The sequence below is a fragment of the Danio rerio genome, chromosome 7 (genome assembly GCF_052040795.2).
Source record: "Danio rerio strain M-AB ecotype USA chromosome 7, GRCz13ab, whole genome shotgun sequence".
In the NCBI taxonomy this organism is placed as follows: Eukaryota; Metazoa; Chordata; class Actinopteri; order Cypriniformes; family Danionidae; genus Danio; species Danio rerio.
This window is the reverse complement of record NC_141027.1, coordinates 75,921,554-75,945,000: the sequence shown is the minus strand read 5'-3', so window position 1 is coordinate 75,945,000 and position 23,447 is coordinate 75,921,554. Positions and strand designations below refer to the sequence as shown.

The window sequence follows — 23,447 nt, the reverse complement described above, 5'->3', positions numbered from 1 at the left end:
TTATGTGCCGTCATCATGCAAAGACGAAAGAAATTAGTTATTAGAAATTAGTTATTAAACTATTATGTCTCCCTTAAACAGAAGTACTGATAGGAATTTGTGGGGGAAGATAAAGATCAAGATAATGACAAGGAGACCCTGCAAACATTAACATTTTGCAGTGGCCCAGCCAGAGTCCTGACTTAAATCCAATTGAGAGTCTGTGAAGAGAGCTAAATATCAGGGTGATGGCAAGGAGACCCTCCGGACATTAACATTTTGCAGTGGCCCAGCCAGAGTCCTGATCTAAATCCAATTGAGAGTCTGTGAAGAGAGCTAAATATCAGAGTATAGGCAAGAAGACACTCCAAACATTAATGTATTGTAGTGGCCAAGCCACAGTCCTGACTTAAATCCAATTGAGAATCTGTGGAAGGAGCTAAATATCAGGGTGAGGGGCAAAGCAGACCCTCAAACCTGAAAGAATTGAACCTCATCGCTAAAGATGAGCTGGCAAAAATACCAGTGAAGACATGCAAAATGCTGGTCAGCAATTACAAGTGTTTGATTGCTGTAATAACCAATAAAGGTTTTTCTATTAATGAATGAGAGAGTATGATGGAGAAAATTAGCTATTAGAAATTAGTTATTAAACTTTGATGTCGCCGTTAAACAGAGCTGGGGGAATATTTGAAAAAGTATTCAAATTCAATACAAATGTAATATAATTTAATACATAATAACACACTGGAAAGCAGTGAATTATAACATTATGTATTTGTTTGATGCTTCAACGTCTCAACATTTTGTAATACATTTGTATGTGAAATTAATTACCTCCCTTTCACTTTAGTTCTGAATTTTAACCAAAATGTCAGTAAATAAATTTTAAAAAGAGCTTAAAACACTTATGTTTTCCCTAGCTTTTGAACATGCTACATTGCTGTCGTGTCCTTTTTTTTGTTATTTTGTTATCGTTGTTTAACTTCCTTTGTATTGTACTATTTCATTATTTAGTTTTTATCCTTATATATATATATATATATATATATATATAGTCTTTATCTTAAGTTTTAGTCTTTTAACATTGCCTGTACAACACCTTTTATATCCAGTAAGGGTGTCGAAAGTGCTTTAAAAGTCAAACTGGGTTGAGTTTAAATATATATTGACCAAAAAAACACATAGAAATTGTTAGTTTTCCTCTTACCATAACTAAGTTTATATGCCGTTCAAATTACAATTTGGACACAAATGTAGCTTTGAGCATCACAACACGGCTTTAACCAAATAGCAGAACATTTTATTTTCTGAAACACAAAGCTGTTCATTCATACCTTGAGTGTCGATGAGCATCCGTAACGTTCCCAGGAGCTTAAACTGCACCGGCGGCATCTCAGATTTGAGGAATTTCAGCACTACATCCGACACACCAGCCAGGAGCATCTTAGATTTGTTTACCACTGGAAAAGAGAATTTAAAACAGAGCATATTTACAGAGGGAGAAATAATTATGAAGTTTTTTTTTTCCTGGAAATAACATTTCTAAAGGAGCTGTTGACATGGAAATGACCCTGATTTTTGGTAAAAACCAAACAATATACACATAAAAATAATACAAAACAAAAAAAATCTGAAAAATGGGTTGTGTAATCATGGAATACCACAAAGAGAAAGAGCTGAACTACTGAAATGTATTTAATAATTGAAAGTGAACGTTTTTTTTTGGTGATGGCAGCTTAAAGACGCTTCTCATATGAAGAATAAAGTCGCATGAATTACACAGGTGTGATTTTTTTTCACAGACTAGAACAGCGCGTCAAAATCTTGATGGTGCTGTGGGTCTCGTCTATCAAATCTGATTGTTATTTTGTATTCTCTATTAGACGTAAGTCAGGTGATTGGTTGGGCCATTCTACAGCTTGATTTTTTTTCTCTGAAAGCGTGAGAGTTTCCTTGGCTGTGTTTTAGATCATTGTCTTGCTGAAATGTCCACTCTAATTTCATCTTCATCATCTTGCTAATGTAGATGCTGGACTGAAGCAGCTGATATTCATTTACCATAACGAAGAGCAGAAGGTTGCTGAAAAACTACTGAGAGATTTCAGCTGCTGTCTGGGCTTTCCATGCCTTTTTTCATACCTCCCTTTCTTCATGTGTTCAATACTTTTTCCCTGCGTCATTACATTTTATTACACATAACTTCATCTGTACACTATTAGTTTTTGTTCTTTGCATATTTGGATTTCTTTGGTTGTTAATCAACATCCGGGGAAAATTTCAAGTCAACGGCACCTTCAGAAATATGCTTTATACTTATTTCCCCCACTGTAGTTTTAGAGCATATTGAGTTTTGTCAGGGGCGAAGCAGTGGCGCAGTAGGCAGTGCTGACGCCTCACAGCAAGAAGGTCGCTGGGTCGAACCTCGGCTCAGTTGGCGTTTCTGTGTGGAGTTTGCATGTTCTCCCTGCGTTCGCGTGGGTTTCCTCCGGGTGCTCCGGTTGCCCCCACAGTCTAAAGACATGCGCTACAGGTGAATTGGGTAGGCTAAATTGTCCGTAGCGTATGAGTGTGTGTGTGAATGTGTGTGTGGATGTTTCCCAGAGATGGATTGTGGCTGGAAGGGCTTATGCTGTGTAAAAACTTGCTGGATAAGTTGGCGGTTCATTCCGCTGTGGCAACCCCGGATTAATAAAGGGCAAGAAAATGAATGAATGAATGAGTTTTGTCAGTCAGGGATTGATTGAGATGTAATGCTGACCCGGGATGGCGAGGTTCCTCAGAGCGCTCAGAGCGGCGTGTTGAACCGTGACGTTTCCCTCTTCAACGTGTCTGTCTAACAGCTCCAGAAGCTTCTGTACGATGCCGGTGTCTACCATGTGGATGCAGTTCCCATCTGAACAGGAGAAACACAGATGTGCAGTTTCAAAACAGTGACAATGTAAATATCCTCATTGTAAATGACTGGTCAGACTTTTGATTCGACATTCATGTGTATCAGATACAGTGCTGTTTTAATCACTGACTTAATTGTGTGTGTTAGAACATGTCCATTAGGGGTGTCAAAATTAATCGTTTCTTCGGTGCACCGCGATGCAGACGCGGACAATTCGGTATCGGTTCAGTAATAATAATAACCGGTTATTACTGACGTAATTTACCTCATATGCGGTCTGTCACGAGGGAGGCGATCGCGAGTATTTACAACGCTCTAACTACTTAAAACTCAGAAACTGTGCACAATTTCACTGTGTGTGTTTGCTGGATCAGTCTTTCACTGACATATACAACAAAAGCCCCTATTTCACTGAGATCGAGAGAATGAAAGTACTCCATTTCTCTCTCTCTCTCTCACACACACACACACACACACACACTCACTCACTCACTCACTCACTCACTCACTCACTCACACACTCACACACACACACACACACACACACACACACACACACACACACACACACACACACACACACACACACACACACACACACACACACACACACAGAGTGGCCCATTCGACCTGCTGGCGTGGCTTTTCTTCTCTTCTCGGCTGTTTTACAGCGTTACTTCTGTATAAAGAAACGAGCGCGTGTCTGCAGAGTTTTCTCCACCGTGTCTATCATACATCAGCTGTGAGATCGCCGCTGCCACCCGCCGCTTATCAGTGTCACTCATCAGTGAAGAGCGCAGCGCGCAAGAGCCAATCGCAACCGTTTTTGTTGAGGGTGTGACCAATCAAAGGGGTGTAAGAGAACTAGACAAGGATCAGAAAGTGAGCTGGATATTTATATTTGTTTATATTATTTGCTTAATGCTCGTTTTGTTTAAAGTTACAGTTTATATATCTGACTGTTTGTATTAAATGACAAAATTGTATTACAAATAGTTTATAAATATATTCATACATTTTAATACAAGAACTGCTGCTGTGAAGAAAATATAAAACTGTGTATGAAAAGCACCGTCAATGCACCGAAATATCGAATTGAACCGAATTGATGGCACGATAATCGGAACCGAACCGAACCGTGAGACTAGTGTAGGTTAACAGCTCTAATATCAATGTATATTTTTATAAATGGTTTTGCTCTGCTTTCGTTTTTTAAAAAAAGTCTCTGTCCACATGAAAACGCAAAACGTGCAATGATGCTTGTTAAGGGAATTTTATTATGTAATGTAAAGTGTATTTATATAGCACATTTATTGTGTATAGCCATACACCCAAAGTGCTTTACAATCATGAGGGGGTCTCTTCTCACCACCACCAGTGTGCAGCATCATCACAGGACAACGGCGCCAGTGCGCTCACCACACAATTGGGATTGGGCCTATATCATATACTGTGTATCTTATAAAACAAAAAACTCATACAGTTGTTGTTGTTGTTATTGCTTTTTGCTTACAGTACTCTAATTATTGCGTCTTTCTAACATTAATCTATTACGGGTTACACAGAAAACATTTTAAACTCTTGTTTTTTAATTGTTTTTCCTCAAATTAAGTCACTTCTACACTGATAACAACAGCTTGCATAGTGTTTAAAATTACAATAAAAATGTACACAGTGGTACATAACAAACAGCCATTGAAACAAATTGAATTACAACGTATGCATTTGAAACAAATACAGGCGGTTTTGTGTAAAACACCTGCAGAGCAATAACCACCATGATCCTGTAGTTCATGTATGTATAATGTCTTACCGTTGCGGGCAAAGTTAGCAATAGCGAGCGCTCCAGCTAGCTGGAGCTGGTGGTTGTTGGATGGCACCCATGAGAGCACCCTCTGAAAAACACTGCCTTTACCACCCTCAAACAGCTTCTGCATGGACTCATCTACAAGAAAAACACACCACACATGAGTGTAAACCCCAACACACTACCATGAGAGCCACACACAAAGGCTTTAACCTGGAGACTAAATCCTTGATCAATCTAGCGCTGGGTTTTTTAAAGTCTAAGACAGTGGACCTCCCTTTTGACACAACTTATCCATTGGCGCCCCCCTCCTCCCAAACACGCACGCACACACGAGCGCACACACACACAAAAAATTCTGGAGGTTTTCCTGCTACCTCATCATGCTTGGTTTCAAGGTGTCGCCAAAGTTTAGCGGATCTTGACAAACCACACATAAAGGTCGTGGTTCATCAGCTGGTCTCAGAAACTGATCCATTGTATTAGCAGGCATATACCTGTATTGGCGGGCTTGCCAAACAGAAGCGAATTCACAGCTATGGCCTTCTGGGTAAAAAAGGTTTTCTTATTTTTGACGTATTATTTTTTTTAGCTTTGTTTAATTAAAACGTTTAAAAATAATAATAAATACATATAATAATTTAACTTAATAATTATATTTTTATTATATGATATTTTTTCCCGCGCCTCCCCTGACATGCTCTGGCGCCCCCCAGGGGAGGCGCGCCTCACACTTTGAAAACCCCTGATCTAGCGTCTGAACACTTGAACACTTCTAGGTACTTTGAATTGTCTTGACCGTCAATGAATATGTTCACATTTATATTTACATGCTTAATTAACAATGGTGTTTCTGAGTGGTTGGCGCCATCTAGTGACTAAATAATACGCAGGTTAGTGGATGCTCCACTCAGCCATTTTCGTTTCTGCCTCTTTCTGTGTTTAATTAAAGAATTAATACACTATTACGACTCAGAACAATGTCTTGTGTGTAATTTATTTGTTTTGTGGCAAGTAGCTGTGTTATAACCAGAATAAAGTACATCCAGGACAGTTGTTTTCTCAGAATAAAGCCCTTCAGTCTTATACAATCATGCCAAGCTGTTGATAATGCAGTCAGGATTTACTCTGCGATAACAACCTCCTGGATGTGCTTCATCACTTACAAAACATAACATAACTTAGCAATATTTTATTTTAAGTCCCAAATCACACTATTAATAAACTATGTATTAACTAAGGCTATTAGCTTAATACAGTACTAATTAGCTGCTTATTAATATGAAGTAAGGTAGAAGTTGGGTTTAGGTTTTGGGCATGATTAGGGACGTTGATCATAATTTAAAACTACTAAATGAACAGTTGGCGAGGCAGTGGCGCAGTAGGTAGTGCTGTCGCCTCACAGCAAGAAGGTCGCTGAGTCACTGGTTCGAACCTCGGCTCAGTTGGCGTTTCTGTGTGGAGTTTGCATGTTCTCCCTGCCTTTGCGTGGGTTTCCTCCGGGTTTCCCCCACAGTTCAAAGACATGCGGTACAGGTGAATTGGGTAGGCTAAATTGTCCGTAGTGTATGAGTGTGTGTGTGAATGTGTGTGTGGATGTTTTACAGAGATGGGTTGCGGCTGAAAGGGCATCCGCTGCGTAAAAACTTGCTGGATAAATTGGCGGTTCATTCCGCTGTGGCGACCCCGGATTAATAAAGAGACTAAGCCAACAAGAAAATAAATGAATGAATGAAAATGAACAGTTCATATCTTAATAATAGGCAGGTAATAATCCAGTAGTTAATAGCGCGAGTTTGGACTTGAAGTAAAGTGTTACCCATAACTTGAAATATAGCGACTGGCCAATCAGAATCAAGAATTTAAGACAGCCATGTATTAAAATATTATTAACAACTATGATTTAAAATATTCTTCAGAATATCTTGTTTTGTGTTCAGGAAGATCATAAAAAATTTTGCACTTCAAGGTAAGAAAAAAAGAGAAACTTTTCATTTTTACGTAAATTATAATACTATAGAGTACTATATAGTACGCTAGTACAGTATGCGAGCCGAGTAGTACATCAGAGTTCATAGTATTCGAAAAACAGTATGTGAGAAGTACCCGGATGACCTAATCTTCCGACAAGATTCTGAAGTGCGCATGCGATGGACGCTACGCTATCCAATGATGCCACGCAAGAGAATTCATGAATGGGAGTAATGAATGGGATGCAACTGACGCGGGTAGGTCCTGGATAATGCCAAATAGTGGATGTAGTACGTCCGAGTTCCATTCATACTACTGACATTTATAATCAGGGCTTTACATTAAAGGTTCAGGACACACTGGAGAACTTTATTTAATATTAACAGATTTGAGTGTGTCGAGCATCAGTTAAGACAATGTTAGCACCTGTCAGGTTTAATTGTGGGGAAATCTGGATAATTTGGAGCTTTTGTCAGCTAATTTCAGCTTCCGGGTTTAAAATGATTTTTAGGGCGGGATCAAAATCGGCGACGTAGCGCAGAACTGCAAGTGCAATGATGACGCGTCGGTTTCTCATTATTATTCAAAGCGGAGTTTCCTTATCCTATGAGAAGAGCCGGCTGCTTAATTATTCATGAGACCTGCCAGAGTCAAGCCCGAGCTGTGAGACACGTCACGGACCCACGGCACGGGCACACAATATTTAGCCGTTCATGAAGGCTCATATGCGTTTGTTTTCATGATCCACGGGGTTTGTTGCATGTTTTCCCCCGCGATCTTGTCAGGGCCGATCATACAGCAAAGCTGTGTGTGTGATGCAAGCATTTTTTTGGGAGAGCAGCACGAGAATTAGAGAATGGCGGACATTGTCTTTTATCAGGAGTTCGTTCACATTCAGACACATCACTGTGCTACTGTGTTTGCCTAAATCCTCAAGATTACCAGCAGGGCAAACGGTTAAAATAGACAGGTCAGGAGACCTGCTGCACTGATTCTCCTGGATACAGGGATTGAGGGAGAAGTCCTCATTTATAGTGTTTACATGAACACACTTATCTTTATAATGATATAAATTGTGGTTGTCTGTATATGAAATTTCAAATAACAGATGTAACATGGCATTAAATCACTGTTCATTTCTTTGCATTTTAACTTTGTAAACTATAAACTCATGCGTCTCCTCGCGGTTTGTCTCATTTTGTGAGCTAGCTTCGTTCGCTCACGTTCTCCCCTGCTGGCCACGCCCACTCCTGCCCGATGCTCGCAGAGCTCCACGCCCATTAATCATGCATCTTTTGAAAAAATTCTGAAGTAGACTTTAACCGAAAGTGGGGGGTGTCATGGCCCTTTAACACCCGCCAACCCGCCAAATGCGGGTAAATTTCAGCTTTGGCAGGTTAGACAGTCACTCCCACTAGCCACTTTGGCTCGTTGAAAATAATTTTTCAATTGTGGTTTTCTTAAAAGCAGGGTTCGTCTATAAGAATGACCCAATATGCGTGCAAATGTGATCCTAGAATGGAGAAACAGCACGACTAACAACAAAAAATTGCATTCGCGCGAGCAGAAGAAAGCAGATGAATACCGAATGAGAGGATAATCACTCGCGATAACAGCTGATGTGATGCGCGCGACTGTTTAAAGCGTGTGCGCGCTCCTGTTTCCTTCCTTGAAGCACGCGTGCCTGGAACGCAACTGTGATCAAATCTCTTTCAAATAGTCAGGCAAATAAATAATGCTAATGCACACACAGTCTTGCTGCTTTCAAGAGCTCCAAATATGTCTTATGTGTAAGCAGTACCGGTTGCTTTCGCTTTGAACAGATTAATAATCGGCCTTAACCGTGTGATCATCCTTCCATTATCACACAGTTTGTTTTATCACCTGCTTTCTTTTGCTTACGGTTATTTATGTTTATATGGTTTAATTATCATTTTTTACAACAACATTGCTTTAATATGAGATTAACTCTTCATTTATGTGTAGTTAACTGGTGATCTGAGAGACCTGTAGCGAGGACAGATTACTGTGCATATTTTAATACATGACTATAATTATTTTTAAAAGTCAGTTGTTTTTCTTTGGTTTTTTAAAAGAAATGTTTTGTTAAATAAAAAGTATAGTATGCAGCTATATTTAGCTTGTTTGACACATTTAAATTTTGTGGCTAAGAAATAATTATTGTTTGGTGTGGTCAGAGATAAATTAGGTAAATCCTTCATTTTGAGTTCTGAAAAGTCATGCAGTATAACACTATAGCCCCTTTCACACATACAGACCTTTCCGGAAAATTGCCGGCAATTTTCCGGAAAGGTTGTATGTGTGAACAGGTCCTTTTTGAAAATACCGGTAAATTCATTCTGGCTATTTTCCGGAAACAGAAGTTGTAACATTACCGGCAATTTGCCGGAATGCTGCGCTGTGTGAATGCAGAAGGAAGATTGCCGTAATAAGCGCGTGCACGTCTAGAACGTGCTGCCGTGAGACGTCTGTTTTAGCCAATCACAACAGTCAGGCGCATTTACGTCCGCGCGGTTTATGAGAATAAAAGCCTTTGAATATTTTTCCAGACACATTTAGCTGCTAGAAGTTAGTCAGATCACATTTATATGTTCTTCTTAATGCCAACTGTGTAAATAATCATCGATGAGATGCTTATGATAAGCCGTTGTTTGTTTACCTTCAAGCTTTGCGTGTGCCTGTGAAACAGCCTGTGAGCGCCTGCACACGCACATATTATGAACATCTCGACATGCGAAAGTGATCCTGCGAAAGTTGTTCACAATATTGATCATCCACAGAGTTTGTAATTTAGTCAAATGTTTACAAATACAAGCGCAGCCGTTTAAAGCTCATTTGTGGTGAATGATGTCAGAATTTACCGTTATTTTGGAATGGATGTGTGAACGCTCTTTTCCGGAAAATTTCCGTAACGTCCTCGCCTGTGTGAACAGCGCTTTTTTGAATATACCGGTAAAGTCGTTCCGGAAATTTTCCAGATATTTACCAGTATCACTGTGTGAAAGGGGCTTATGAAACCATGACCCATTTGCTCATACACGACACACAACGTGAAATGAAAGAGAAGGCATGAAGACATAACACAAAATCTAAATCAAGTAATTTTAGCATGTCAAAGTCATATTTATGGAGCCACACTGTCCAGGACACCGATCCTCCAAGACTTTATTTGCCCGTCCTTGACCTAGACCGTCACAACAGTTTAATAAAGGTTACTCCCAAAATTCACTCAAAGCATCATGGGAAAGTGTGTTGTGAGTTGGTGTACCTCCGAGCAGCAGCAGAACCATGAGGTCTGAGGCGGTCTTGAGCTGAGCTGCGTCCTCCTCGCGCTCGCTGTTCACCGTCTGCGCCACCACCTCCAGCAGACACTCCACCAGGCCAGCATCCACCAGCTGGAGCTTGATCACATCTGACACACAAACACACATACACACAGAGAGGATCACAGCACAGCCTTCAGCTCTCACAGGGGTTTCGCAGCACACAGTGACACCACACCGAGACCCAAAAACTGAAATTAGATCCAGAAGGCAAGGCAAAAAAACACTGCTCCGAGAAGCAGGCTGTCATGCTGGATGGCAATGAACTTGAAGTCGGAATGAAATCAAAATCTTCTTATTTTTATATGTATATATTAGCTCTTGTTAAAAGTGATGTATCTGTGCACTTCATCATTTTGTAAGACTTCAAGTGCCCTCGTAGTTTTTTTTCAAATATTATGACCTTTCCTCACCCCTCAAAACAACTTTTATTCATTTCTGGTCACATGGAATGCCTTTAGGGTGGAGCTATCAGTCCTTTAGGGTGGGGCTATCAGACATTTAGGGTGGGGCTATCAGTCCTTTAGGGTGGGGCTATCAGTCCTTTAGGATGGGGCTATCAGACATTTAGGGCAGGGCTATTAGACATTTAGGGTCGGGCTATCAGTCCTTTAGGGTTGGGCTATCAGACATTCAGGGTGGGGCTATCAGACATTCAGGGTGGGGCTATCAGACATTCAGGGTGGGGCTATCAGACATTCAGGGTGGGGCTATCAGAAATTTACGACGGGGCCATCAGACATTTAGGGCAGGGCTATCAGTCCTTTAGGGTGGGGCTATCAGTCCTTTAGGGTTGGGCTATCAGACATTTAGGGGGGGGGGCTATCAGACATTTAGGGGGGGGGCTATCAGACATTTAGGGCGGGGCTATCAGTAAATTTTGGGTTGGGCTATCCGGCATATAGGGTGGGGCTAGCAGTCCTTTAGGGCGGGGCTATCAGTCTTTTAGGGTGGGGCTATCAGTCCTTTAGGGTGGGCTGTCAGTCCTTTAGGGTGGGGCTTACAGTCATTTAGGGCAGGGCTATCAGACATTTAGGGTTGGGCTATGAGTCCTTTAGGGTGGGGCTATCAGGCATTTAGGGTGGGGCTATCCATCCTTTAGGTCGGGGCTATCACACATTTAGGGTTGTGCTATCAGTCCTTTAGGGTGGGGCTATCAGACATTTAGGGTTGGGCTATCAGTCCTTTAGGGTGGGGCTATCAATTATTTAGTGCAGGGCTATCAGTCCTTTAGGGTGGGGCTATCAGGTATTTAGGGTGGGGCTATCAGTCCTTGAGTTCGGAGCTATTAAACCTTTAGGGCAGGGCTATATGTCCTTTAGGGTGGAGCTAACAGGCATTTAAGGTAGTGCTATTAGTAATTTAGGGTGGGGCTATAAGGCATTTAGGGCAGAGCTATCTGTTATTTTGGGTGGGGCTATCAGGCATTTAGGATAAAGCTATCAGTCCTTTAAGGCCGGGTTTTCAGCAATTAAGGGAGGGGCTATTAGTACTTGAGGGCAGGGCTAGCAATTATTTAGGGAGGAGCTATCACTCCTTTGGGGTGGGGCTTTCAGTAATTTAGGGAAAGGTTATCAGTCATTTATGGCGGGGCCATGTTGGGTGGCTCAGTGGCTCATTATCATTTAAAGGGGCTGCACGGTGGCACAGTGGGTTCCAAGTTTGCCTCGCAAAAAGGTCGCTGGTTCGAGTCTCAGTTGGGTCAGTTGGCGTTTCTGAGTGGAGTTTGCATGTTCTCCCCGTGTTGACCTGGGTTTCCTCCAGGTGTTCCAGTGTCCCCCACAAGTCCAATCACATGCGGTACAGGTGAATTGGGTAAGCTAAATTGTCCATAGTTATGTGTGTGAACGGGTGTGTGGATGTTTCCCAGAGATGGGTTGCAGCTGCAATGGCATCTGCTGCGTAAAAAACATGTGCTGGATGAGTTGGCGGTTCGTTCTGCTGTGGCGACCCCAGATTAATAAAGGGACTAAGCCGAAAAGAAAATGAATGAATGAATGAATCATTTAATTAATGATTTACCAGCATTACTTGTGGCTGGAAGGGCATCCGCTGCAAAAAGCAGATGCTGGATAAGTTGGCGATTCATTCCGCAGTGGTGACCACAGATTAATAAAGGGACTAAGCCGAAAAGAAAATGAATGAATAAATAACAGCATTACAATGGTCTAATAGACGGTTTTTGTTTTATTTAAAAATAACTTTGAGCAGATCTGATCTAATATGGATCAGCATTAAATTGCATTATTTTAATATCAGCATTGCGGTCTCACCACAGCCCAGTACATATATAATCTTCTTCAGTTTCATTTTTATAAATGCATAATTAAGGCAGTTTTTTATGTTTCTAATAATTGTAAATAAATGTTTATTTAAACACATTAAATCCTGCACTGATCACAGGAGGAAAAATTTAATATTAGTTGACAGCAGAAATCAGGACATCATTCATAAATGCCTCTTCAAATACAGAAACAAGTGAATTCTCTGACCCAAAAACACTAAACCGGCCACCGTGATGTAACACACATTATATCATGACATGATTTCCTACATGTAAACAGATATAGTGTGCATGGATCCATCAGATGCAGGATAACAATCTGGTGGAGCAAATACTGAAGACTGAGTGTTGGAGGGGAAGTGAGGTCAGACTGAAGCAGACATATGGCCTGCTCACTCAGATCTGGCAGATGATGAGGAGACACCTGCAGTGCACAGGTTCAACACTGCTTACTCTTTAGCTCTCTAAAAATCACACACACACACACGCACACATGTACTCAAACACACAAACATGCATACATACACATTCATATCCATCCACCCACCCACACACACACACACACACACACACACACACACACACACACACACACACACACACACACACACACACACACACACACACACACACACACAAACACACAAACACACGCACAAACACACGCACAAGCCCACATACACACACACGCATAAACACACACACACACGTACTCATAAACACACTCACATGCACACATACACATCCATATCCACCCACACACACACACACACACAAACGCACAAGCGCGCGCACACACACACACACACAAACACACACACACATACATATACTCATAAACACACTCACATGCACACATCCATATCAGCCACACACACGCGCATAAACACACACACATTTACTCATAAACACACTCACATGCACACATCCATATCAGCCACACACACGCGCATAAACACACACACATTTACTCATAAACACACTCACATGCACACATCCATATCAGCCACACACACACACACACACACACACACACACACACACACACACACACACACACACACAAACAAACAAACACGCACGCACTCATAAACACACTCACATGCACACATCCATATCAGCCACACACACACACACACACACACACACACAGGTGCATCTGTATGTGTACAGTGTGTGTGTGTGATTGTATATGTGTGCATGCCATTTTGTGTGTAGTATAGTACATGTAAATGTGTGTGAGAGTTTATGTGGGCATGAGTGTGTGTGTGTGTGTTTGTCTGTGTGTGTTCCTGTGCAGGTGCATATTTGTGTGTGTGTGTGTGTGTGTTTATGTTTACAAATGAGTGTGTATGAGTGTGCGCCTGCCTGTGCGCGTGCATTTGATTGTGTGTTTGTTTGCATGCGAGTATGTGAATGTGAGTGTGTATATGTCTGCATGTGTGTGGGTGGGTATGTGTGTATCAGAGTGTGTTTGAGTGCTCGCAAGCACATATTTGTGTGTGCATGTGTTTGTGTTCCCGATATGTGTGTTCAGGTGGATATGTGTGTGTATGTGCTTGTTGGTGTGTTTGACTGCTCATGAGTAAACTCATCCGTACTAACACACACATACACACACACACACACACACACAATAAATACACAGACGCATGCACTCATATACACTCATATGTACACACAACCACACATATGCTTTCAGACAAACATATTCACACACACACTCACATGAATGCATACACACACACATATACACACACACACACTCATGTGTATACTTGCACACACACTAATATGCACCTGAACAGGAAAACACACAAATGCACTCAAACACACACACACACACGCATTCAGACACATTTAGACACATACATACACACAATCACCCGCACACATGCTCTCATACATGCACACATACATACATACACACACATACATAAACTCATACATGAATGCATACACACAACGCTTACATACACACTGTACACACACACACACACACACTTGTTCAGTCTCGCACACACTGAACTCGGCCTGCAGTGGTGTGTAGTGTCTGTAAGTAGGCCGTTGTCGTGGAGACGGGCAGTATGGGATGGCAGCACTGTGCTCTGAATGATAACAGGCAAAGCGGCTCGTTCACACAGAAACACACACACACACACAGCTCTCCATCTCTCACACTCGCTCTCTCTGATCCTTCATGCACACGGTCAGGGATTTATGCACTTCACATTCCTTAAAGACTTTCCACTTTTCAGACTACACTCACCGGCCACTTTATTAGGTACACCTTACTAGTACCGGGTTAGACCTCAATTTCGCCTTCAGAACTGAATCCTTCATGGCATAGAATCAACAAGGTACTGGAAACATACTATGTATGTTAAATATATATTTAAAATGTAAAACTAATTATTGGTTAATGTTTTATTTATATATTGTATAATATTTTATTTATAGCTATTCTAAGTATGGGACGGCGCGGTGGCGCAGAGGGTAGCACAATCACCTCACAGCAAGAAGGTCGCTGGTTCAAGCCTCATCTAAGTCAGTTAGCATTTCTGTGTTGAGTTTGCATGTTCTCCCCGTGTTGGCGTGGGTTTCCTCCGGGTGCTCCGGTTTCCCCATAGACTGTAAAATATATGGACGTAGTATCCGTGACGTCACCCATAGGTTTTTAAATAGCGCAAAAGAAGCCACAAGTAGGCGCGGCCAACCGTCGCCATTTTGTTCGCGCGTCATCACACCCACGGCGGGATACCAAATAAGGGCAAAGAGGCGGAGAGTGAGCGGAGCTACAGACACATGCTGACAGTTTGCTTGGACCTGGTTCAGACACACTTTACTTTGGGAGAACGCTTAATACTTTATCACCTGCGACTCGCTTGTGTTCTGACCACTTGTGCTTGGTTGTACACTATATCAATAAAGTGTTTAGTCTTTTAAAAACACTGCTGTAATACATTGAACCACTAAACATTGTTCTTATGACGTTTTTCAACAGGAGGAAAATACAAATTACTTCCAAACACTTCAGATATAGTCTGTGTTAGTTAATGTAAGACCAGCATAACACTGTATGACAACGCTTCAGATGACTGATCTAGAGCCTACAGCTAATCAATCTGTCAGATTCTGGAGTGCATTACAGCTCTAAATATAAATATAAACGATAAATGATCTTAAATAAAACAAATACATGTATAGAGATGGTATATAAGTATACAACTTTACTCACATGGGAAACGGAGGCCACGTGAATGGTTTGTGAGCACAATTAAGTGCACTCAGCATGCCATGACATCTAATAATTGTAGGAAACAAGTCCAAAAGGCAGTTGACTGTGTAAAGCCACATAAAACAACACAGAAATACGATAAATATGCCGAGTTCAGTGGCTAATCTGCAGGATTCAGCTGAGGTGACGGGACGGCGACCAACGAGACCTAGCTGTCAATCAAGTGGCCACGCCCTTAATTATGCAAACTTAATATAACTTAATATAAAGGAAACGGACGAGTTATAAAAAAATTCACCCCCCTCACAGTTGTCACGAAGGGTAATATTAGCTGTATTAACCAAAATCTTGTTTTGTAGCAGGCTGTAAACACCTTTTTTTCTGTTGTAAAGTTGGCCATTCTAACAGTGGGCTCAATTGAAATTTGCTCTGTTTTGGAGCCAGGAGCGGCCAGGACTAGCGGAATTTCGCATGAATTGCAGTTTTAGTTACTTCCGTATTGGCTTCCTGAGGGAGAGCGGGAGGTTGCCGCTTGGGTTTCCCCCACAAATCCAAAGACATGCGGTGCAGGTGAATTGGGTAAGCTAAACTGTCTGAGCGTGTGTGAATGAGTGTGTATGGATGTTTCCCACTGATGGGTTGCAGTTGAAAGGGCATCCGCTGCGTAAAAACATGTGCTGGATAAGTTGGAGGTTCATTCCACTGTGGTGACCCCAGATTATTAAAGGGACTAAGCTGAAAATGAATGAATTTTAATTAATAAACCAACTACTAGTTCTGACAAGAAAGCGTTTTGGGTTTAATAATCAATGCAAAACTTAACCTCTGTAAACAACGATCAAGTCTATATTCAACTCTCTGTCTTACCAACTTTCATTTCCTTACAATGATGCTTTTGACTTCCTTGCATGAATACGAGACAACACACACCAGTGCAGACGTTTCCACACACACACACCCCCATTCACACAGCTTTCTTTCAGACACACATTTGACTGTCGCTTCACATTCTCAGACGAGCTCGCAGACAAAAAGAGCAGCTGAGCGCAACATGCGGATCTTTTAAAAAGCGAGTCCAGATCGCAGCTGTAACACAACCTGCAGGCCTATTTGAGGAACGCATGGAGATAACACTTATTAGCCAAACGCAGAAAACACACACATCTGCCTAATTGCAGACTTCAATCTCTGCACTCAACCATAGATACATTTTTCATCAGCAAATAAGACAGATTTTGCTTTAAGATGCTCTGTTTGGCAGGTTTGAACGTTGACATAAAAAATTAAATCTTCATAATCTTAAATAATTAACAATCTACTGAACCAGAGACGCATACTGTACGTTTACATCACCAAATAAGACCGATTTTGCTTTGAGATGCCGTTTGGCAGGTTTGCAGGGTGAAGCAAAAAAATTCATAATCTTAATTAATTAACATTTCACTTAACCAGAGACACATTAACATCCCCAACACAATTGCTCATATATATCACAAGTCAAATATTTGCACACCCAAATTAAATATATACATGACTACATCGCATGATTAATTTGTTTATATTTGTATATATTACAAATTATATATAAATATATTTATTAGGAATTGTATGCATATATGTATGTTTGTGTTATATATATATATATATTTGTATATATATGTGTTTGTATATATATCTATATATCTATATATATATCTATATATATATATATATATCTATATATATATATATATATATATCTATATATATATATATATATATATATATATATATATATATATATATATATATATATATATATATATATATATATATATATACACACACACACACACACACACACACACATATACATATATGTATGTGTGTGTGTGTGTGTGTGTGTGTGTGTGTGTGTGTGTGTATATATGCATAAATATATATGCATAAATATATACAGTGCGCGTGTATATATTATGTAAATACAAACTTTTATCTTGGATGCAATTTTTTATGTACAGAATATATTTAAAAAGTGAAGCCATGATCTAGAAAATTCATCGAAAATCTGACCTTACTTTGTTGGCTCACGATCAAACGCTCAAACCCAAAAGCAGCTGCAAACACATGCGCATTGATTTGATAGAGTGTCTGGTTTCCAAGCACAACAGGTGTGTGTGTGTGTGTGTGTGTGTGTGTGTGTGTGTGTGTGTGTGTGTGTGTGTGTGTGTGTGTGTGTGTGTATGTGTGTGTGTGTGTGTGTGTCTCACAGCTGGAGAAGAAGCTTTGAGTCAGTCAGTCAGTGGGTCAGTGGGTCTGCAGCGCCGACATGCAGATACATATTCAACACTGATCAGACACTGCAGTGCCTCAACGCACGATCACAAGATTAACATGATGCACATATTGACGTTATGGAAAAGAAACACATCAGCTGTCAATTAAAAACGCTGCTTTTCCTTCAAAACCAAATAAGTACTACAAAAATATCAAAGTGCAATAGAAGTATCATAAAGTTACAATGCACCAAAACTGTTAAACAATTTGAGCTTAAAACTATTATTATTATAATTATGATTATATATTTTTTGTTGTCATTATTATAATTATTAATTATTAGTAGTAGTAGTACATTTATAATAGCTTTTTGTATATTCAAGTCTAACAACAACAGTCAAGTATTTAGATGCTGGTAATTATCATCAAAATATAAAAAAATTTATCTATATTAATTAATTAAAATTCTGTAAAATAATTTAATTTAGTTAAATTAAAAGTAAAAAAAAAGTTGCCATAAAGTTCATTTTATTTTGCCAATTTTGTGAATTTATGATCTTATTTGTAATCAATTATGTTATATTTATTAAGTATATAATTTATAAATCAGCATTATCGACAAACTGTCTATGGAAAAAATATATAAAATTAAAAAAAAATAAAACATAATATAAAATTGAATGAAACAAAATCAAATCAAATTAAATTAAATAAAAAAATAAATAAAATAAAATAAAACATAAAACGTAGTTAAACATGTTTTAAATAAATAATTAAAAATAAAATAAAACAAAAAAATAAAACATAAAATAACATAATGAAACAAAATAAAATTTAATTAAATTTAAAAATAAAAAAAATTCTTAAAAAATAATAAAAATAAAACATACAATTACATTTTTCAAATAAATAAATAAATAAATAATAAAACAAAACAAAATAAAATAAACAAAATAAAAATCATATTCTTCTTAATCTTATTTGTAATCAGTTATGTTATACTAATTAAGTATATAATTCACAAATCAGCATTATCGACAAACTGTTTATGGAAAAACAAAATAAAATTATTTTTTAAATAAATAAATAAAATAAAACATAAAATAAAGTAAAATTAATAAAAAATAAAACAAAACATAAAATCAAACAAAATAAATTAAAACAAAATTAAATTAAATAAAAACTGGTAATTGTATTGATTTCAGCAATAAAAAAATATCGATGGACACTATAAAAGGTTTTAATTATTTTAAAGCAATCTTGTGCACACTTGATATTATTTGGAGTTATTAAATTATATTATTTAAACATCAGCATTATATTAGATCATGCAAACCTGGTCCTACGCTCAAACATTATTCTCTTTTCTGTTAAGTGTTTCAATAAAAGAAAGTCCATAATTTGATTCATTAGTGTCTAATTATTAATTAATGCTTCTCACCATTCTCAGCAAGAGGCGCCAAAACCTCAAAGATCATCTCCTTCTTCTCGTGCTCCGCCTGCTTTCGGAAGAGCCGCACCAGCTCCTCTGCGATATTCGTGGAGGCAAACTGCTCCTTACTGGACTCTGTTGGAGGATCAGCCAAAAGAGAAGTGTTAGCCTTATGCAATATCATCCAATATGCAGTTATTCGCCCTCTTGGGAATTTTGTTTCTTTTTCAAATATTTCTCAAATGATGTTTAACAGAGCAAAACATTTTTCACAGTATTTCCTGTAATATTTTTTCTTCTGAATAAAGTCTTATTTGTTTTATTTCGACTAGAATAAAAGCAGCTTTTAAATTTTTTTAAAAACAATTTTAAGGTCAAAATTATTAGCCCCCATAAGCAATATTTGTTTTCAATTGTCTACAGAACAAACCAATGTTATACAATGACCTGCCTAATTCCCAGAGTTAACCTTAACCTAGTTAAGCCTTTAAATGTCACTTTAAGCTGTATAGAAGTGTCTTGAAAAATATCTAGTCAAATATTATTTACTCTCATCATAACAAATATCAAATAAATCATTTATTAGAGACGAGTTATTAAAACTATTATGATTAGAAATGTGTTGAAGAAATCTTCTGTCTTTTAAACAGAAATTGGGAAAAAACAAACAAACAGGAGGACTAATAACTCAGGGGGGCTAATAATTCTGACTTCAACTGTATTATAATGCATGCAGGTGTGCAGTGTGACAGGATGGAATCAGGATCTCACCGAGCTCTGCCAGGTTGCCAAATGCGATGAGACACATTTCTGTGAGCGGCGTGTTTTGGGAATGAACGCCCAGCAGTCGCACTAGGGTTGGTATCACACCCATGCTGATCAGCTGAGCCTGCAACGAGTCTGCAGAAGGAAGAAAACACAGCATTTATTACAGTTCAGGCAGTTTACTGAACAACAGTGACATAATAGCAGTTACTAAATGTGCTGTACAGACAACTGTGGGAAAAATCAGAGCACATCACGAGGAGAACATCCAAACTCCACACTGAATTTGCCAACTGGCCCAGCCGGGACTCGAACCAGCGACTTTATTGCTGCAAGGCGACCTTCTTCTGAGCCACCGTGCCACCACTCTAAAATCTATATTATCTAAATCAGGGGCCAACCCTGTTCCTGGAGAGCCACCTTCCTGCAGATTTCAGTTGCAACCCATATCAAACACACCTGCCTGTAATTATCATGTGGTGTTCAGGTCCTAATTAATTGGTTCAGGTGTGTTTGATATGGGTAGCAACTGAAATCTGCAGGAAGGTGGCTCTCCAGGAACTCTCTCAGTACTTCTTAAGCAACCCTCTGCCCTTCGTCATATAGTGAATGAATATTAGCGGCTTCAGTCCAACATCTACATTAGCAGGATGATGAAGATGAAACCAGGGTAGACATCCAGCAAGACAGTGATCTTTGTTGGCCAACCCTGATCTAAGTTATTACTCATTTTGTTTATTCAGCACACCTTCCGAAACTAAAAAAAAAGGAGAGATTTTTCTTATGGTTTGTATCCTGCAGTGATAAACTCTGCCAATTCTCCAGCTCAAAGTAATGAAGGCTGTAGGTAAAAATGCAGTGACATTATATACTGCGCTGAGATTTCATTTTTCCAGAGTGCTTTGCTGAGACGAGCAAAGAAAATGTAGTCTTGACCTGAAAATGTGAACGATAAATCAAGACAACAGTGCAACAAAGCACTGCTTAGCCATCACATTTCATACTCTGAAATAAAACACAGCTGTGAATCAAGCTTGAATGCAATTTAAAGAATGTTTTTACATCAATGTGGAGTTTTTTGGGAAGATTTTCACCGATTTTTTTTTTTTTTTTTTTTTTTTTTTTTTGGTCAACTGATGTGGGGGAAATAAGTATTGAACACCTCATGTTGTTTTTTTCTAGGAAAGATATTCTAAAGGAGCTGTTGGAATTAAACCAGATTTTTGTAAAAACCCAAACATTCATTCATTCATTCATTTTCTTGTCGGCTTAGTCCCTTTATTAATCCGGGGTCGCCACAGCGGAATGAACCGCCAACTTATCCAGCAAGTTTTTAGGCAGCGGATGCCTTTCCAGCTGCAACCCATATCTGGGAAACATGCACACACACACATACACACACTCATACACTACGGACAAATTAGCCTACCCAATTCACCTGTACCGCATGTCTTTGGACTGTGGGGGAAACCGGAGCACCCTGAGCAAACTCCACACAGAAACGCCAACTGAGCCGAGGTTCAAACCAGCGACCTTCTTGCTATGAGGTGATGGCACTGCCTACTGCGCCACTGCCTCGCCTGTTTAATTTTTAATATTTATATTTTTTAATAGCTAAATTATCCACTGATTTCTGGGAATTACCACCACAAAATTTTTTTTAATTGCGAAAAATCACAAAAACATCGTAAATAAAACTTGGGCGTCTGACTTTACAACATCTAATCATATACACGCACAAAAACAGTGGTCGCAGCTTCTGGTTCATGCTGGGTTTTTCTTCTCTATATTGTGACGCAGGTCCTAGAGAAACTGAACATTAAATGAGATAACAGTGGGCGTGGCTTGTTTTTTCTACTGCGAGCTGATTGGATGTAGTGAAGTAGGCATTTCATTCAGAAAGATGCGGGAAAGGGAGATTTATTACATCCTAACAGACACTTCCTGGGGTCCGTTCCTGGATTACTCAGTTAGCTGGATTTGGATATTGACGATTTGACACGATCCAGGATCGTTTCGTTCTTCAAAGCTGATCCGAGAGTTGTTGTCATAGCAACAGTTCTGCTAGGTCAAACCTGATCGGGAGCAGGTTCAATTCATATAAACAGGATTAGATCGGCTCAGTTCAAAGATAATACAGTAAGTATGTTCCCAATTCTGATATTTTCTTACAGTATTAGTTATATACACTTGGGAAAATTGTATATATATAAAGTTATAGTTATTAATAAAAAAAATTAAGTTATACATATTAATAAAACGTATGCAATCTGCACTCTCGAAATGAAAGTACAAAGACTGCCACCTGGTGGTGCAAAGAGAAAACTTATTGATATGAACTTTTTAGATCGCTTTAGTACAAATTGTGTATAATAGAAATGCAGAATATGTGACTTTTTTTTAAAGCAATAATACATTTATGCAGTCATAAACATGTTTTGATAGTTAATATGCCAGTGATTTGATGCTTCACAAAAGTTGCAGACGCCTTTACCAATATGAAAACGCTTTTGTAAACAACCAGTTATTCTTTACACCGATTAAAAAACGGCTACTATAATAAAGAAAATCTTTTCTAAATGTGGAACTAAATACACTGATTTGCATTGAAATACATGATGATACACTTGACACATGACAGTGTAAAGCCTGCAGCTCACAACAAATGTGGAAGGTTATTGCGTGTCATATTTAACAAGCCGTTTACTGCTAATTTGATGTAATTTTGCTCACGTGGATAATTGAATATTAATCAGATGATGTCATTACGCTGCTGTGCCGTCAGCCAATCGTTGCATTGCTGATCATGATTTCGAGGATCGATAGATCTGTCCTTCACAACACACGCAGCGATCTCAGATCAGTTTATCCAGACATTCTAATCTGATTCACGAACTTGTTTGAAGAACCAAATTAGCCAGAGATCAGTTATCAAGATTAAAAGATCCAGGATCTGCCAAATCATCTTAGATCATTTAAGCGAGGTACGAAGAACGGACCCCTGCTCATCATTTCTGTTTGTTGTTAAAGCTGTCAGTTGGAGGGGGTGTGGTTAAGTATGTTAGCCACGCCCAACACCTCAGACAGACGTCATCTGAGAATTTAACTGAAAACAAACAGGAAGTGCATTTTCAGGTTTCAATTAAAGATTACAAGGGCAAACTATTTAGTTTCTCCTAATGACATGCACAGATTATTTGTTCACCACAAAACTAGCAATGTGCGCTAATAAAATCAATAGGGCTAGTTTTGATTTTACTTCTACTTTAAGTCATGGATCTGATGCCACCAAATCATCAGGAAGCCAAGTAAAACCAAGCAAAAAGGACAGACAGCCAGACATAAAAACACATTCGGGAAAAAGTAGAAAATGTTGTTATGAGAGTATGAGAAGCCGTTAAAAATGCAGAAATGAAGAAGAGCGTTGATACAGAAAAACTTACAGCACATAACCTTTAAACATTTATGCAACAGG

At 39.1% G+C, this 23,447-nt stretch overlaps 1 protein-coding gene across 7 annotated transcripts in view; it reads right to left on the bottom strand.

Annotated features, from left to right (window-relative positions):
- Nucleotides 1-23,447, bottom strand: part of rap1gds1 (RAP1, GTP-GDP dissociation stimulator 1) — a 72,284-nt gene that overhangs the window by 13,585 nt on the left and 35,252 nt on the right. For all 7 annotated transcript variants that reach the window (XR_015496513.1, XR_015496512.1, XR_015496514.1 and 4 more), the window contains 6 exons: nucleotides 19,979-20,107; nucleotides 19,217-19,342; nucleotides 9,943-10,086; nucleotides 4,689-4,820; nucleotides 2,741-2,875; nucleotides 1,317-1,442 (listed from right to left, as the gene is read on the bottom strand). Coding sequence is in view for 4 of the 7 variants with exons in the window: in XM_087262258.1 (XP_087118384.1) it covers nucleotides 1,317-1,442; nucleotides 2,741-2,875; nucleotides 4,689-4,820; nucleotides 9,943-10,086; nucleotides 19,217-19,342; nucleotides 19,979-20,107 (792 nt within the window). In the remaining 3 variants the exon portion in view is untranslated. The remainder of the gene's footprint in view (nucleotides 1-1,316; nucleotides 1,443-2,740; nucleotides 2,876-4,688; nucleotides 4,821-9,942; nucleotides 10,087-19,216; nucleotides 19,343-19,978; nucleotides 20,108-23,447) is intronic.